The sequence below is a fragment of the Monodelphis domestica genome, chromosome 5 (assembly GCF_027887165.1).
Source record: "Monodelphis domestica isolate mMonDom1 chromosome 5, mMonDom1.pri, whole genome shotgun sequence".
Classification (NCBI taxonomy): Eukaryota; Metazoa; Chordata; class Mammalia; order Didelphimorphia; family Didelphidae; genus Monodelphis; species Monodelphis domestica.
The window spans coordinates 6,941,894-6,957,286 of record NC_077231.1 but is presented as its reverse complement, the minus strand read 5'-3'; the positions used below and the strand labels follow the sequence as shown (position 1 = coordinate 6,957,286).

General features: G+C 38.6%; 1 protein-coding gene across 1 annotated transcript in view; it reads left to right on the top strand.

The window, feature by feature from the left end:
• The window catches only part of MOV10L1 (Mov10 like RISC complex RNA helicase 1), a 77,794-nt gene that overhangs the window by 58,164 nt on the left and 4,237 nt on the right, over positions 1 to 15,393 (top strand). The window contains exons 22-24 of the mRNA XM_056797573.1: positions 2,898 to 3,071; positions 5,090 to 5,239; positions 14,997 to 15,104. Of these exons, the coding sequence (XP_056653551.1) occupies positions 2,898 to 3,071; positions 5,090 to 5,239; positions 14,997 to 15,104 (432 nt within the window). The remainder of the gene's footprint in view (positions 1 to 2,897; positions 3,072 to 5,089; positions 5,240 to 14,996; positions 15,105 to 15,393) is intronic.

Genomic DNA, 15,393 nt, shown 5'->3' with positions numbered 1-15,393 from the left:
TTCTAAGTTTAAATCCTTATCTTTTCTATCATCAGAGTAACTTTTTGTGGTAAAGCCCTTGCTCTTTTGCTTACTCTTTTTTTTTCTCGAGGCAGCTAGGTGGCATAGTAGAAAGAACACTATACCTGGCACAAGTAAATCTGAGTTAAAATCTGGCTTCAGACACTAGCTGAGTGACCCTGGGCAAGTCACTTAATCCTTTGTGAAAAAAGGATTGGAATAGTACCCAGGCTTGTTTTAAGGATCAAAAGAGATAATTTTAGAACATGCTTTGCAAACCTTAAAGTGCTATATAAATAAATGCTAGTTATTCTCATCAATGATGTCACATCTTAAATGTGTGCTCAAGAAAGACCACCTGCATGTACCTGTCACCTCCATCTAAGGCTGACCCAGGGTCCCCTTTCTCCTTTGGACCAGCACTGAGCAGCCTTTCTCTTGGCAGCCCATGTGGATTCTTAACATTCCACAAGGAAAATGGAACCAGAAGCAACAAAGGGAAGTCGAGAGAGAGCAAGATATAGGGCTTCTGAGAGCTGGAAGAATTTTATCCCTGACTATCTCAAGTTCTGTCCTAGGACAGGTCATTTACCTGCTTTCAGGAGCAATTTCCTCATCTGTAAAATGAGAATAATAATACTTGGCTCCCCTGCCTCTCAGAGTGGTAGAATTTAAAAAGAAACAATGGTAAGGAAAATGTATCATTTTATTTAATTCCTTCCAGAAGTAGTTTTAAAGAAACTGCCCTTGGTTATGTTGGAGTTGTGTCTTGGGCTAAAACACCTTACTGGGCACATATTTGCCTCTTTCTCCTCTGTTTGGACAAATAAGACAGCTTCTATACCTCTGCCTTTCATCTTTGCTGTCACAGTCTTTTCCAAAATCATAAGGCTTCCACTTCTTATTTAGATCAAAATACTCAGCAGAGATAAAGTGAACATAGTCTGGAGCCCACTAGTTTTTCTTTGTCCTTATGTGTGGACACTTCCTAATTCAAAAAGTCCTAAGAGCTTCATTTGATGAAACATTTCTTCCCTATGGAAGAATCTTAGAGCAGAAAAAGGATCTCAGAAGCTATCTCTTCCTGATCCTGCAATCTCTGGGTGATAGAGACCCTCCTCTACCACTCCACCTTTTTGAGGCTGCCCCATCTGTTTTGGGTCTGCTCAGATCAGCAGGAAGTTTTCCTTTATATTGAGCCTAAGACTACTTCTTGGTCTCTACCCCTTGCATCTGGTTCTGCCTTCTCATGTCAAACAGAACAAAGCTAATTAGTCTCTGGTATTGCGGCTCTTGTGTTGTATTGCAGTCTTTGGTTGTATAATGCTAGACTATCAGACGCATACCAAAGAGTGTAAAGTGGAAAAAATAACTTTGTATTTAACATATATATCATAAAAGTGGCTGCTTCAAATGAGAGTCCTTTTCCCATTAAGATTTTTTTATTTCTTTTTCTTCTCTAATTGCTACTGCGAGTATTTCTAGTACAATGTTAAATAATAGAGGTGATAATGGGCATCTTTGTTTTACTTCTGATCTTATTGGGAAGGCTTCTAGTTTATCCCCATTGCAGATGATGTTTGCTGATGGTTTTAGATATATACTGTTTATTATTTTTAGGAAAGTCCCTTCTATTCCTATGCTTTCTAGTGTTTTCAATAGGAATGGGTGTTGTATTTTATCAAAGGCTTTTTCTGCATCTATTGAGATAATCATGTGATTTTTGTCGGTTTGCTTGTTAATAATGGTCAATTATGTGGATGGTTTTCCTAATATTTAACCATCCTTGCATTCCTGATATAAATCCTACTTGGTCATAGTGAATAACCCTCGTGATCACTTGCTGGAGTCTTTTGGCTAGTATCCTATTTAAGATTCTTGCATCTATATTCATTAAGGAGATTGGTCTATAGTTTTCTTTCTCTGTTTTTGACCTGCCTGGCTTTGGGATTAGTACCATGTTTGTGTCGTAAAATGAATTTGGTAGAACTCCTTCTTGGCTTATTCTGTCAAATAGTTTGTTTAATATTGGGATTAGTTGTTCTTTGAATGTTTGATAGAATTCATTTGTGAACCATCTGGACCTGGGGATTTTTTCTTCGGGAGTTCTTTGATGGCTTGTTCAATTTCTTTTTCTGATATGGGGTTGTTAAGGTAATTTATTTCTTCCTCTTTTAGTCTAGGCAATTTATATTTTTGTAAGTATTCATCCATATCACCTAGATTGCCATATTTGTTGCCATATAATTGGGCATAGTAGTTTTTAATGATTGCCTTAATTTCCTCTTCATTAGAGGTGAGGTCTCCTTTTTCATCTTGGATACCGTCAATTTGGTTTATTTCTTTTCTTTTCTTAATTAGATTGACTAGTACTTTGTCTATTTTATTTGTTTTTTCAAAGTACCAGCTTCTAGTCTTATTTATTAAATCAATAGTTCTTTGACTTTCAATTTTATTAATTTCTCCTTTGAGTTTTAGGATCTCTAATTTAGGCTTCACCTGAGGATTTTTAATTTGTTCGCTTTCTAATTTTTTAATTTGCATGCCCAATTCATTGACCTCTGCCCTTCTTAATTTGTTAATATATGAACTCAAGGATATAAATTTCCCCCTGAGTACTGCTTTGGCTGCATCCCATAGGTTTTGAAAAGATGTCTCATCATTGTCATTTTCTTCAATGAAGTTATTAATTGTTTCTATGATTTGTTCTTTAACTGGTTTTGGAGAATCATATTGTTTAATTTCCAATTAATTTTCTATTTACCTCTCCACATTAAGATTTTTGAAAAGAAAGTTTGGACCTAGAACTGCTTTCCCCCCCCTCCTTTACAAAAAACTTTTCTGTGTGTATACAGGTCTGTAAAGTTCTACTTTTCTAAAGTCTATTTTTTTTTCAGGTTACAAAGCTTGTGAAGAACTACAGGTCCCATTCTGCATTGCTCTCATTGCCATCTAAGCTCTTTTACTATAAAGAACTGGAGTTCTGTGCTGATACTGAAGTGGTCAACTCCTTGTTGGGTTGGGAAAAACTACCCAAGAAAGGCTTCCCTCTCATTTTCCATGGCATGAGGGTAGGTTTAAAAAAAGAAAAAAAAAGATTTCTAACCTACAGTGAGAATAGCTGAGGGGGCAGAAAGGAAAGAAGCTGGATTTTGCTACCATGTCTTTATGGGTATAGATATTATCTGAATGTCTGATGACATTCAGTTAATCAAAATTTATTTCATCAAACATATTAAAACCATGCTGTGTTTATAGCCATATAATGTGTAAGATGTCCAGTGCTGTAGCCAGTTTAGACTTTGAGGACCAAAGTCAGCCCTCCTATAAAGTACCAATTGTGATTATTTTGCTAGTGTTGGTCATAGGAAGTCTTCCAATAAAGGCTCATAGATTCTTGCCCCCCACCCCCAAGGATATTGTGGAAGGGTTTCTTTCCTACATGGAACTGTGAACCTCCAAGACCCTTTCTGACTTCAGATTTCATGTGCTATGAGTTTGGAGAGGTAAGATAAGACTAAATTCTACTCCAAAAATTTCTTAAGTATTGTTGTATACTGGGGGCAGCTGGGTAGCACAGTGGATTGAGAACCAGTCCTAGAGACGGGAGGTCCTAGGTTCAAATCTGGCTTCAGCCACTTCCCAGCTGTGTGACCCTGGGCAAGTCACTTGACCTCCATTGCCTAGCCCTTACCACTCTTCTGCCTTGGAGCCAATACACAGTATTGACTCCAAGACGGAAGGTAAGGGTTTAAAAAAAAAAAGTATTGTTGTATACTAGATACAATGGTAGATACAATGGAAAGACAAACTGAAAAAAATAGCCTCCTCCCTCAAAGAACTTAAATTATACTCAAGAAGAAAACATGTAGAAACAGGTTAAATGTCTTTATGATCATTTGATAAGGGAAGGAGTACTAATAACAGAGGAGATCAGGAAAGACCTCTTGTTCCAAACCTATTTATTGATGGGGAAACTGAGGCCGAGAGGTTTTGACTTGTTTAATGTCATATAAATGGCAAAGCTGAGTCATGAATTAAGCCAGAGATTCTGAAAAAAGTGGGGCAAGGAAGGAGAATATTCCAGGCATGGGGATGGCCTGGGCGAAGAAGCCCCTCAGAGGCATCTGTTGTGGAGAAAGTGCCCACCATGTCCACTTCTATTGATGCCATCTGCCAGTGTTGGGGCAAGCAAACCAGCCTGCCCCTTCTGAGGTCAAGAGACTGCTTGGGCCAGACTGACTAGTCTATTTCCCTCTGTCTCACCTTCCAACATGGTGAATGGATCAGGACCCTGAGCCCAAGAGCCCTGGGGAAAACAGTCTCCTTCATACCTCCTTCCAGCTCAGCCCTTGCAAAGCTGTCTTCAAGGGAAAAAACTTGTGGAAAAGCTCTACCATCAGAGCTCACCCCTCAGGTCCAGGGCTCTTCATTTTCTTAAGTTCTGGCCCATTAATGCCTTTCACAATTGCAGATCATCCCCCCAGGCTGAATATCTCTTCTGGTTTTGCAGCAACAGATAACAGCATGGTGGCTGGATCTCTGAAATTGGGTGCAGTAACAGAGAGGCTGGAGACAGCTTGGTCTTTGAAGATTAGCTTCCAGCCATTGGAGTGACTCCAGTCTTCAAATAAGAATGGGACAGAAGGACCTGGACAGAGCTGTGGGTCAGGGCAGGCTCTGGATGGTGAGAGCTGTGGAGTGACAGCAGAAGTGATTTATAAAACAACTGATCTGGCTGCCATGACAACTATATTACAGGACCAGTCTGAAATACTGGCTGGGGTTTATTGGCACTAAGAAACCCGGGGTTTGATTAATGCCAACAGCTCTACAGACGACTCAGGGACATGCTTCATCCAGGAGACCATTCTTCAAATCTTTGGAATTTTGAAGACCCCTCTTTAATCACCCATTTTGATTCCCCAGATTGAGAAAACATTAAAGATTTTTCTAAACCAGGATTAACTCATGACTTTCCTAAATATCACATAGCAAGAAAGAAGGAATCCTGGATGTCATTCGGAGTATTTGTGATGTTCTCATTCACAATCATTTTTCTCTCTTTCTACTCTTACCTTTAACGTAGGGTAGTGAAACACGAGAAGGAAGAAGTCCATCCTGGTTCAATCCGGCTGAAGCAGTTCAAGTGATGCGTTACTGCTGCCTCCTCACAAAACACATTTCCAGTGTAGTGTCAGTGATGGACATTGGAGTGATCACCCCCTACAGAAAGCAGGTAGGATCTGCCTTTCAAAGACTCCCTCACACGCTGAGTCTTCACCTTCTATCTTCTTTGATTTGGTCCCTTCTGCTTTTTGGGCCCTTCCAACATGGTGTCTCCTGGACCACTGACTTCCCTCTTTGGTTCCACTTGAGCCATATGGAGGGATGGTCAGTCACACATAGATTTGACTCTTCCTCACAAGTTGTTTGAGTTCTCTAATTAGAATAAAACCTCATATGGCCGCAACTTCCCTGTTCTTCCTCCTCTCTGTAAGCTTCCTCTGACCTGGTCCCTCAGGACTTTTTGAGGCCATTACCTTGTTGTGGCTTCCCTCTGCTTCCTCTTCAGCTTTCTCTCTCTTAGATTCTTTGCCCTTTTGTCTATGTTGCCCAACCTCAGCCCTGAATCATTTCCACCATTCATCTCTTCTGCTGCACACACAGCTGTGCTGGTATATCACAGATCCATAGTGTTTAGCCTTATCTTTTTATTCCCAATTCTGTGCCTCCATTTCTCTCAGCAGAGGACCTAACCTCTTTATTGAAAATATTCAGAAAAAAAATTCAGGTCATTAGGTGTGAGCTGCTACACGTAAAATGAGGAATATGGAAAATGGAATATATGTATTAGAACTCCTAGGAATAAGATAGAAAATCATATTCTTAAGCATGATATAGGCAGCTAGGTGGCACAGTGGATAGAGAGCCAGGCTTTGAATCCTGAGGAAGAGTTTAAATCTGGCCTCAGATACTTACTAGCTATGTAACCCTGGGCAAGTCACTTAACCCTTTTTACCTCAGTCTCCTCAGCTATAAAAATAAACTGGAGAAGGAAATGACAAATCACTCCAGGATGTTTCCCAAAAAAAACCATAAATGGGGTCACAAATAATCAGAAACAACTAAAACAATTGAAGAACAAAAGGCCATAGGAACAGAGATTAAAAATCAATTGAAAGCTAAATCTAATCCTAAAGAACAAGTGGATCAGAGAACAAATCATAGAAACAATCATTTCATTAAAGAAAAAGACGTTATGTCAAAATCTATGGGACATCACCAAAATACCACTTAGGGGAAAGTGTTTGTCTCTAAATGCTTACCTCAGTTAAAGAGAGAAAGAACAGATCATTGAGTTGGGCATTGCGATCTTTAAAACAAGAAAAAAAGAACAAATTTTCAATCTCTAATTAAAAGCCAAATTGGAAATCCTAAAAAATGAAGGAGAAATTAATAAAATTGAAAGAGCTAATAAATAAAATGAGCTAGTTTTATTTTTAAAAATAAAGAAATCATTGGTTAATTTGATTTTTTTAAAAAGAAAACCAAATTCCTAAAAATAATAAACAGTATATATCTAAGACCATCAGCTAATATCATCTGCAATGGGAATAAACTAGAAGCCTTCCCAATAAGATCAGGAGTGAAACAAGGATGCCCATTATTACCTCTATTATTTGACATTGTACTAGAAACACTAGCAGTAGCAATTAGAGAAGAAAAAGGAATTGAAGGCATTAAAATAGGCAAGGAGGAGACCAAGTTATCACTCTTTGCAGATGACATGATGGTCTACTTAAAGAATCCTAGAGATTCAACCAAAAAGCTAATTGAAATAATCAACAACTTTAGCAAAGTTGCAGGATACAAAATAAACCCACATAAGTCATCAGCTTTTCTATATATCTCCAACACAGCTCAGCAGCAAAAACTAGAAAGAGAAATCCCATTCAAAATCACCTTAGACAAAATAAAATACCTAGGAATCTACCTCCCGAGACAAACACAGGAACTATATGAACATAACTACAAAACACTCGCCACACAACTAAAACTAGACTTGAGCAATTGGAAAAACATTAACTGCTCATGGGTAGGACGAGCCAATATAATAAAAATGACCATCCTACCCAAACTTATTTATCTATTTAGTGCCATACCCATGGAACTCCCAAAAAATTTCTTTACTGATTTGGAAAAAACCATAACAAAGTTCATTTGGAATAAAAAAAGATCAAGGATATCCAGGGAAATAATGAAAAAAAAAACACAAATGAGGGGGGCCTTGCAGTCCCAGACCTCAAACTATATTACAAAGCAGCAGTCATCAAAACAATTTGGTACTGGCTAAGAGACAGAAAGGAGGATCAGGGGAATAGACTGGGGGCAAGTGACCTCAGCCAGACAGTATATGATAAACCCAAAGATCCCAGCTTTTGGGACAAAAATCCACTATTCGATAAAAACTGCTGGGAAAATTGGAACACAGTGTGGGAGAGATTAGGAATTGATCAACACCTGACACCCTACACCAAGATAAATTCAAAATGGGTGAAAGACTTAAACATAAAGAAGGAAACCATAAGTAAATTGAGTAAACACAGAATAGTATACATGTCAGACCTTTGGGAGGGGAAAGACTTCAAAACCAAGCAAGACATAGAAAGAATCACAAAATGTAAAATAAATAATTTCGACTACATCAAATTAAAAGGCTTTTGTACAAACAAAACCAATGTAACTAAAATCAGAAGGAAAACAACAAATTGGGAAAAAATCTTCATAAAAACCTCTGACAAAGGTTTAATTACTCAAATTTATAAAGAGCTAAATCTATTGTACAAAAAATCAAGCCATTCCCCAATTGATAAATGGGCAAGGGATATGGATAGGCAGTTTTCAGATAAAGAAATCAAAACTATTAATAAGCACATGAAGAAGTGTTCTAAATCTCTCATAATCAGAGAGATGCAAATCAAAACAACTCTGAGGTATCACCTCACACCTAGCAGATTGGCTAACATGACAGTTATGGAAAGTAATGAATGCTGGAGGGGATGTGGCAAAGTGGGGACATTAATTCATTGCTGGTGGAGTTGTGAATTGATCCAACCATTCTGGAGGGCAATTTGGAACTATGCCCAAAGGGCGATAAAAGAATGTCTACCCTTTGATCCAGCCATAGCACTGCTGGGTCTGTACCCCAAAGAGATAATAAGGAAAAAGACTTGTACAAGAATATTCATAGCTGCGCTCTTTGTGGTGGCCAAAAATTGGAAAATGAGGGGATGCCCTTCCATTGGGGAATGGCTGAGCAAATTGTGGTATATGTTGGTGATGGAATATTATTGTGCAAAAAGGAATAATAAAGTGGAGGAATTCCATGGAGACTGGAACAACCTCCAGGAAGTGATGCAGAGCGAAAGGAGCAGAACCAGGAGAACATTGTACACAGAGACAAACACACTGTGGTATAATCGAACGTAATGGATTTCTCCATTAGTGGTGGTGTAATGTCCCTGAACAATCTGCAGGGATCTAGGAGAAAAAACATTATCCATAAGCAGAGGACAAACTGAGGGAGTAGAAACAGCGAGGAAAAGCAACTGCCTGACTACAATGGCTGAGGGGACATGACAGAGGAGAGACTCTAAACGAACACTCTAATGCAAATACTAACAATGTGGCAATGGGTTCAAATCAAGAACACATGTGATACCCAGTGGAATCACGCGTTGGCTACGGGGGGTGGGAGGGAGGAAAAGAAAATGATCTTTGTCTTTAATGAATAATGCATGGAAATGATCAAATAAAATACTATAAAATTAAAAAAAAAAAGAAAAGAAAACCAAATTATCAGCATCAAAAATGAAGAGGGCAAATTCACCACCAAAGAAGATGAAATGAAAGAAATTATTAGGATCTATTTTGTCCAGTTACATGCCAGTAAATTTGACAATCTGAGTGAAATGGATAAAAATTTGCACAAATATAAATTGTCCAGATATAACAGAAGAGAAAAGTAGATTACTTAAATGACCCTATCTTAGGAAAAAATAATTGAACAAGCCATCAATGAGTTCCTATGAAAAAATCCTAGGATCAAATGAATTCACAAGTCATTTTCAATTATGACCAACTCTTTGTGATCCCCATGGACCATAGCATGCCAGATCCTTCTTTTCTCCACTATCTCTGAAAATCTGTCCACATTCATACTTGTTGTATCCATGACATGCTCTATCCATTTCTTCCTCTGCTGTCTTCTCCTTTTGCCTTCAATCTTTTCCAACATCAGTCTTTTCCACTGAATGCTCTCTTCTTATGTGGACAAAATATTTAAGCTTACATTTAAAGAACAATTTCATTGTTATGTAAATATTTAGGAAAATGAGCAAAAAAGGAGTCCTACTAAAATTTGTTTTATGATAACAAATATGGTGCCGATACCCAAACCAGAAAGAGCAAAAACAGAAAACCTAAAGACCAATTTCCCTGTTAAATATGGATAAAAAATTTTAGATAAAATACTAACAAAAAGTTATTGCAATGTATCACAAAGATTACGCACTATGACCAGGTAAGATTTATAATCCAGGGCTGATTCAATATTGGGAAAACTATCAGCATAATTGACCATATCAATAACAAAAAAAAAACAAAAATTACGTGATTTATTTCAATAGATGCAGAAAAAAGCTTTTGACAAAATACAACTCATTCCTCTTTAAAAAAAAAAAAACAGTGGAATCTCGCGTTGGCTATGGGGGGGTGGGGGGGAGAAAATGATCTTTGTCTCCAATGAATAATGTTTTGAAATGACCAAATAAAATATTGTTTAAAAAAAAACACTAGAAAACATAAAAAAACACTAGAAAACATAGGAATAAATGAAGCTCTCCTTAAAATAATAAGTAATATTTACCTAAAACCATCAGTAAGCATTATCTATAGTTGAGGATGAACTAGAAGCCCTTCCAGTAAGATCAGAAACAAAGCAAGGGTGCCCATTATCACTATTTAATATTGTCTTAGAAATGGTAGCTATAGCCATAAGAAAAAGAAACGGAAGGAGTTTGAATTGGCAATGAGGAAACAAAATTTGTAAAAGATATGGGAGTATAGAGCATTAGTCAAAAAACTAGGTACAACAATAAACAACTTTTAAGTTTCAGGATATAAAATAAAACCTACATAAGTCATTAATATTTCTTTATATTACCAACAAAGTCCGGCAGGAAAGAGAGAAAAAGAAATTCCATTTAAAATAACTACAGAATATAAAATGTGTGGCATTACTCTCACCAAGACAAACCCAAGAACTCTGTGAACACAGTTACAAAACATGTCCCACAAATAAAGTGAGATCTGAACAACTGGAGAAATATTCATTGTTCATGGGTAGTCTGGGACAATAAAATAAAAATGGTAATTCTGTCTAAAATAATTTATTCAGTGCCATTTATAGCTACCAAGCTACCAGAAAAATCACAGAGCTAGGAAAAAAAGAACAACAGAATTCATCTGAAAAAACAAAAGGTCAAGAATATCAAGGAAATCAATGAAACATGTGAAAGAAGATGATTTCATAGTATCAGAAATCAAAGTATATTACAAAGCAGTAATCATAAAAACATAGTGCTAAGAAATAGAGGGGCACACCATTATCTAGTAATAATGGACCATGGTAATTTAGTGTTTGGGGATAACAAATTTTCAGGGAAAACGGGAAAGCAATTTGGCATAAAGTTAGGTATAGATCCAAATCCTCACACAATACACCAAGATAAGGTCAAAATAGGTACATGATTTGGACAAAAAGGGTGTCATCAATAGCATATAAGGGGAGCATGAAATATTCCACCTGTTAGAACTATGGATAAAGGAAGAATTTATGACCAAACAAGACAGAGAGCATTATGGAATGTGAAATGAATAATTTTGGTCACATAAATTTAGAAGATTTTGTACAAACAAAACCATTATAGCCAAGACTAAAAGACAAGAAGAAGGGGGGTAGAGGAGAAGAATTTTTACAAGTTTCTCAAATTATAGAGAGCTTAGTCAAATTTATAAGAATACATAAATTATTTTCCAATTAGTCAAAGAAATCAAAGCTATAGTCATATGAAAAAATTCTCTAAATCACTATTGATTAGAGAAATGCAATTTAAAACAGGGCAGCTAGGTGGCACAGTGGATAGAATGCTGGGCCTAGAGTCAGGAGGCTTGACTCCAGTTCAAATTTGACCTACACAGGTCATTTAACCCTGTTTGCCTCTATAAAATGAACTAGAGAAAGAAATGGCAAACTGCTCTAATGTCTTTGCCTAGAAAAACACAAATAGGGTCATAAAGAGTCAGAGGCAACTGAAACAACCAAACAACAAAATTAAACCTATCAGATTGGTTAATATATTAGAAAAGGGAAGTGAAAACTTTTGGAGAAAATATCGGGGGGGAGGGGGGGGAAGCACTGATAACTGGTTGGTGAAGTTATGAACTAATCCAACCATTCTTTTTTTTTTTTTAAACCCTGACCTTCTATCTTGGAATCAATACTATGTATTGGCTCCCTAGCAGAAGAGTGATAAGGGCTAGGCAATGGGGGTCAAGTGACTTGCCCAGGGTCTATAATATTTAAATTAGTTGTGGGGCTTAAATTGTTGTAGATAAAAGAGTGGTCGCCATAAACTGTGAGATTTAAAATGTTTGAGGTCTTAAACTGTAGTGATTAAAATAGTGGAAGATATAAATTGTGATAGATATAAGAGAGGGTGAGTAAATTTGACCGCAGAAATATGTTTCACTACAGTGTCTTGGGTTTAAAATCAAATATAAGGTGGTCGCCAGGGAAATATTCCCAATTATTCAAATACCCAAGTTAATTGGGTTTTATAGAGATTTTAATTAACAATACAATGAGTAATCAAAGAAAAAGAGAGTAAGAAAGGAAAAAGAATGAAGGGCCTCAAACCAATATGGCCTAGACCTGAGTCTTAAAAGAGAAATCAGTCAGTTTTTTATAACTCACCATAAGATCTGTCTAAGTAAGGATTTCTAATGACACCAGGCCAGCAGCATCTCAGCTGCTTTCACCAGCTCCCTCCTCCATCTGAATGTTTCAGAATCAGTCTCCTCAGAATGAGTCTCTCCAATCTGAATGTTTCAGAATGACTTCCCAGCTCTTCCCTGAGCTCTTATTTTTAAGGGCAAAATCTCTGTCACCTCCCCTAAGTCCTTACATCTACCAATCACTGTAGATGTTTCTAAAGGACCGCCCATTCTTAGTCCACACCTAAGAAGGTGTGGAATTTTGAGTAATTCACACCAGGAAAGCTCTGAGTAAGTTTTCCAGTTCTTTGTTCCTTGTAAATTCACAAGTTGCTTGACCTTTATAGGTACTTAGCTTAAGAAAAGTATAGGTTTAAGTACTTTTTGTTGTTCAGAAAAGAGTTTACAACTTTATCTTCCCCTAGGGCAGACCTAAGTAGGTAAAGTAGAATTCTCACATTCCTGCTTTAAGTAGAGTTCACTGCCCAAATGGGGAATGGTCTTAATTCAATCTTATAAAGTAGGGTCTGGGAAATTTTAAGGTTTACAGGTCACACAGCTGGGAAGTGTCTGAGACCAGACCTCTAGGCCTGGATCTCAATCCACTGAGCCACTCAGCTGCCCCCCTCCAACCATTCTTGAAAGCAATTTGGAATAGGCCGAAAGGACTTTAAAACTACATACCCTTTGACCCCAAAATAACTATCCTAAAGAAACCAAAGGAAAAGGACCCATACGTACAAAAATATTGATAGTAAGCAGCTCTTTTTGTTCTGACAATCAAGGGGATGTGCATCATGTTAGGGAATGGCTGAATAAACTGTGGTATGTGGTTGTGTTGGAATATTGCTGTGGGACTTCCGGTTAAGATGGCGGCTTAGAGAAAGCTAAAGTTCAGATCTCCGGAAAACCCTTCCCGACCAATCTCAAACTATAAGCTCCTAAGGCGCCGAAATTCAAAACGATCAACAGCACAGACCCTGGGAACCCCCCTCCTGGACCTGGACCCGGATCAAAAGGTACGGCTCCCCTCAAAAGCCAGAACCCGAGATCCCTCGGACCTCAGGGGTAGGAGCGCAGAGTCCAAGGCTCCCGGAAGCCGCAGCCCGGGCTCAGAGAGCAGAGTCCTCCGAACCACAACCCTCAGGGCCTTCTACCCGAGTCCAGGTGAAAGTTACTGCCTGGGGCTTCCGCTGCAGAGAGCTGGACAGCAACCCTCAGGGCGGGCAAGACAGCCTCACGGGCTGGATCCTGCTATCCAAGTCTCAGTGAAAGTCCTTGCCCTCGGAGCTTGGGGAAGCTGCAGCCCATCCCCCCGCAGGCCTGCGAAACAGCCTCACGGCCAGTGATTCTGAAGGCAACTTCCGGAAAGCAACGTGGTCCGACCCTTCCATTCCAGTTCCAGTGAGGCATATTCAGTTTAACCCAGGGAAAGCTCATAGAACCATCTGCCCAGGACTAAAGCCTCTGAACACCAGACAGAGACAAGAAAAGCTAATCCTCCACATTCAGAGATGGCAAACTCCATAGAACCACAGAAGCCCCAGAATACCAAGAAAAATAAGAAGAAAGGGGCGACTTTGGACACATTCTATGGAGCCAAAATACAAAATACAGAGCAGATAGAAGATAATATAAAAGAAAATGCTCCAAAACCTTCCAAAGGAAATGGAAACTCTCCACAAACCTATGAAGAATTTGAATCAGAAATGACCAAAAAGATGGAAGCCTTCTGGGAGGAAAAGTTGGAAATAATGCAAAAGAAATTCACGCATCTACAAAACCGGTATGATGAAACTGAAAAGGAAAACCAGGCTTTAAAGGCCAGAATCAGGCAGCTGGAAGACAACGATCGTGTAAAAGAGCAAGAATTAATAAAGCAAAGCCAAAATACCAAGAAATTAGAAGAGAACATAAAATATCTCACCGACAAGGTGATCTGGAAAATAGAGGGAGAAGGGATAATTTAAGAATAATTGGACTCCCAGAAAAGCCAGAAATAAACACCAAACTGGACATGGTGATACGAGATATAATCAAAGGAATACTGCTGTGCTTTAAGAAATGACCAACAGGACACCTGGAAGACCTGGAAAGACTTACATGAACTGATGCAGAGTGAACCAAGCAGAACCAGAAGAACACTGTACACAGTAAATGCAGTACTATATGGTGATCAACTGTGAACGACTTGGCTACTTTCAGCAATTCAGTGATCAAAGACAATTCCTAAGGACTCATGATTTTAAAAAAATGCCATCTACCTGCAGAGGAAGAACTGATGGAGATCCAAGCTTATTTGTTAACTTTGTTTCCTGTTTTGATCTGGTTTTTTGTTTTGCTTTTGGTCTGTGTTTTCTCTTGCAACTTGTGGAATATGATTTCCTTCTCATGTATTAATACATATCAAATTGCTTACTTCTTAAGGAGGGAAGGACTTCCAGGCCTTGCCATGGCCAGATTAGTTAGGGTCCTTGGCCACATAGTCCTTCCATGTGTGCTTCACTACTATCGAGCTCTCATTTTGTGCCCACTCCTCCTATAGACACTATATGTATTAGTGACAGAATAGGTTTGGAGAAGGTGGAGTGAGGGGGAATCTGTGAATGTTGTGTAACCATCATAGTTAAATGCCTTTGCTAAGATCTAATTGTTAATGGCAGGGACACAGGCAGACCCACAGAGTTATTTCTAGAATTTGTGATAATCATTTCCCTTTTGTTGACCCAAGACTTGAGTATATGAACAAGCTGGGGAAATATCCCAACCAGCGTGTCTAAAAAGAAATTATGTGGAAGACCATAAAGAAAGAGGGCAAATTCTGAGGGGAGGTCTGTTCTGTCCTGCTTGATTCAGTAAGGCTAGACAGAAGGTGTGTGTTCGGATATGTTCTAAAAAGCACTCTCATTTCTTCCTGGTTTCGTTCCTGTTTTGAGGTGGAGAAAATCCGAGTTCTTTTACGCAATGTCGATCTGATGGACATAAAGGTTGGCTCTGTGGAAGAATTTCAAGGACAAGAATACTTGGTTATTATCATCTCAACGGTAGGTGTCCATTCAGGGGGCAAATAACTAGACTTGCAGGTCAGTTCATTCACCAGAGAGGTTGATGTTAGTGCAGGAGGGCAGTTAGTGCTTCTGCCACGAGGGCCCTACAGATACAATGAAGACTTTGCCCCCAGTCCTCACCACCATTGGCAAGCAGTTGCATACCAAGGAAAGTAGAAAACAGCAGGAGGGAAATGTCAGAGAAAGCAGAAGAAAAGGGGAAAGATGGCAGGAGGAAGAAGACCCAAAGAGGAAAAGTGCTGAGCTTCTGGGCAGCCCCTGTAAA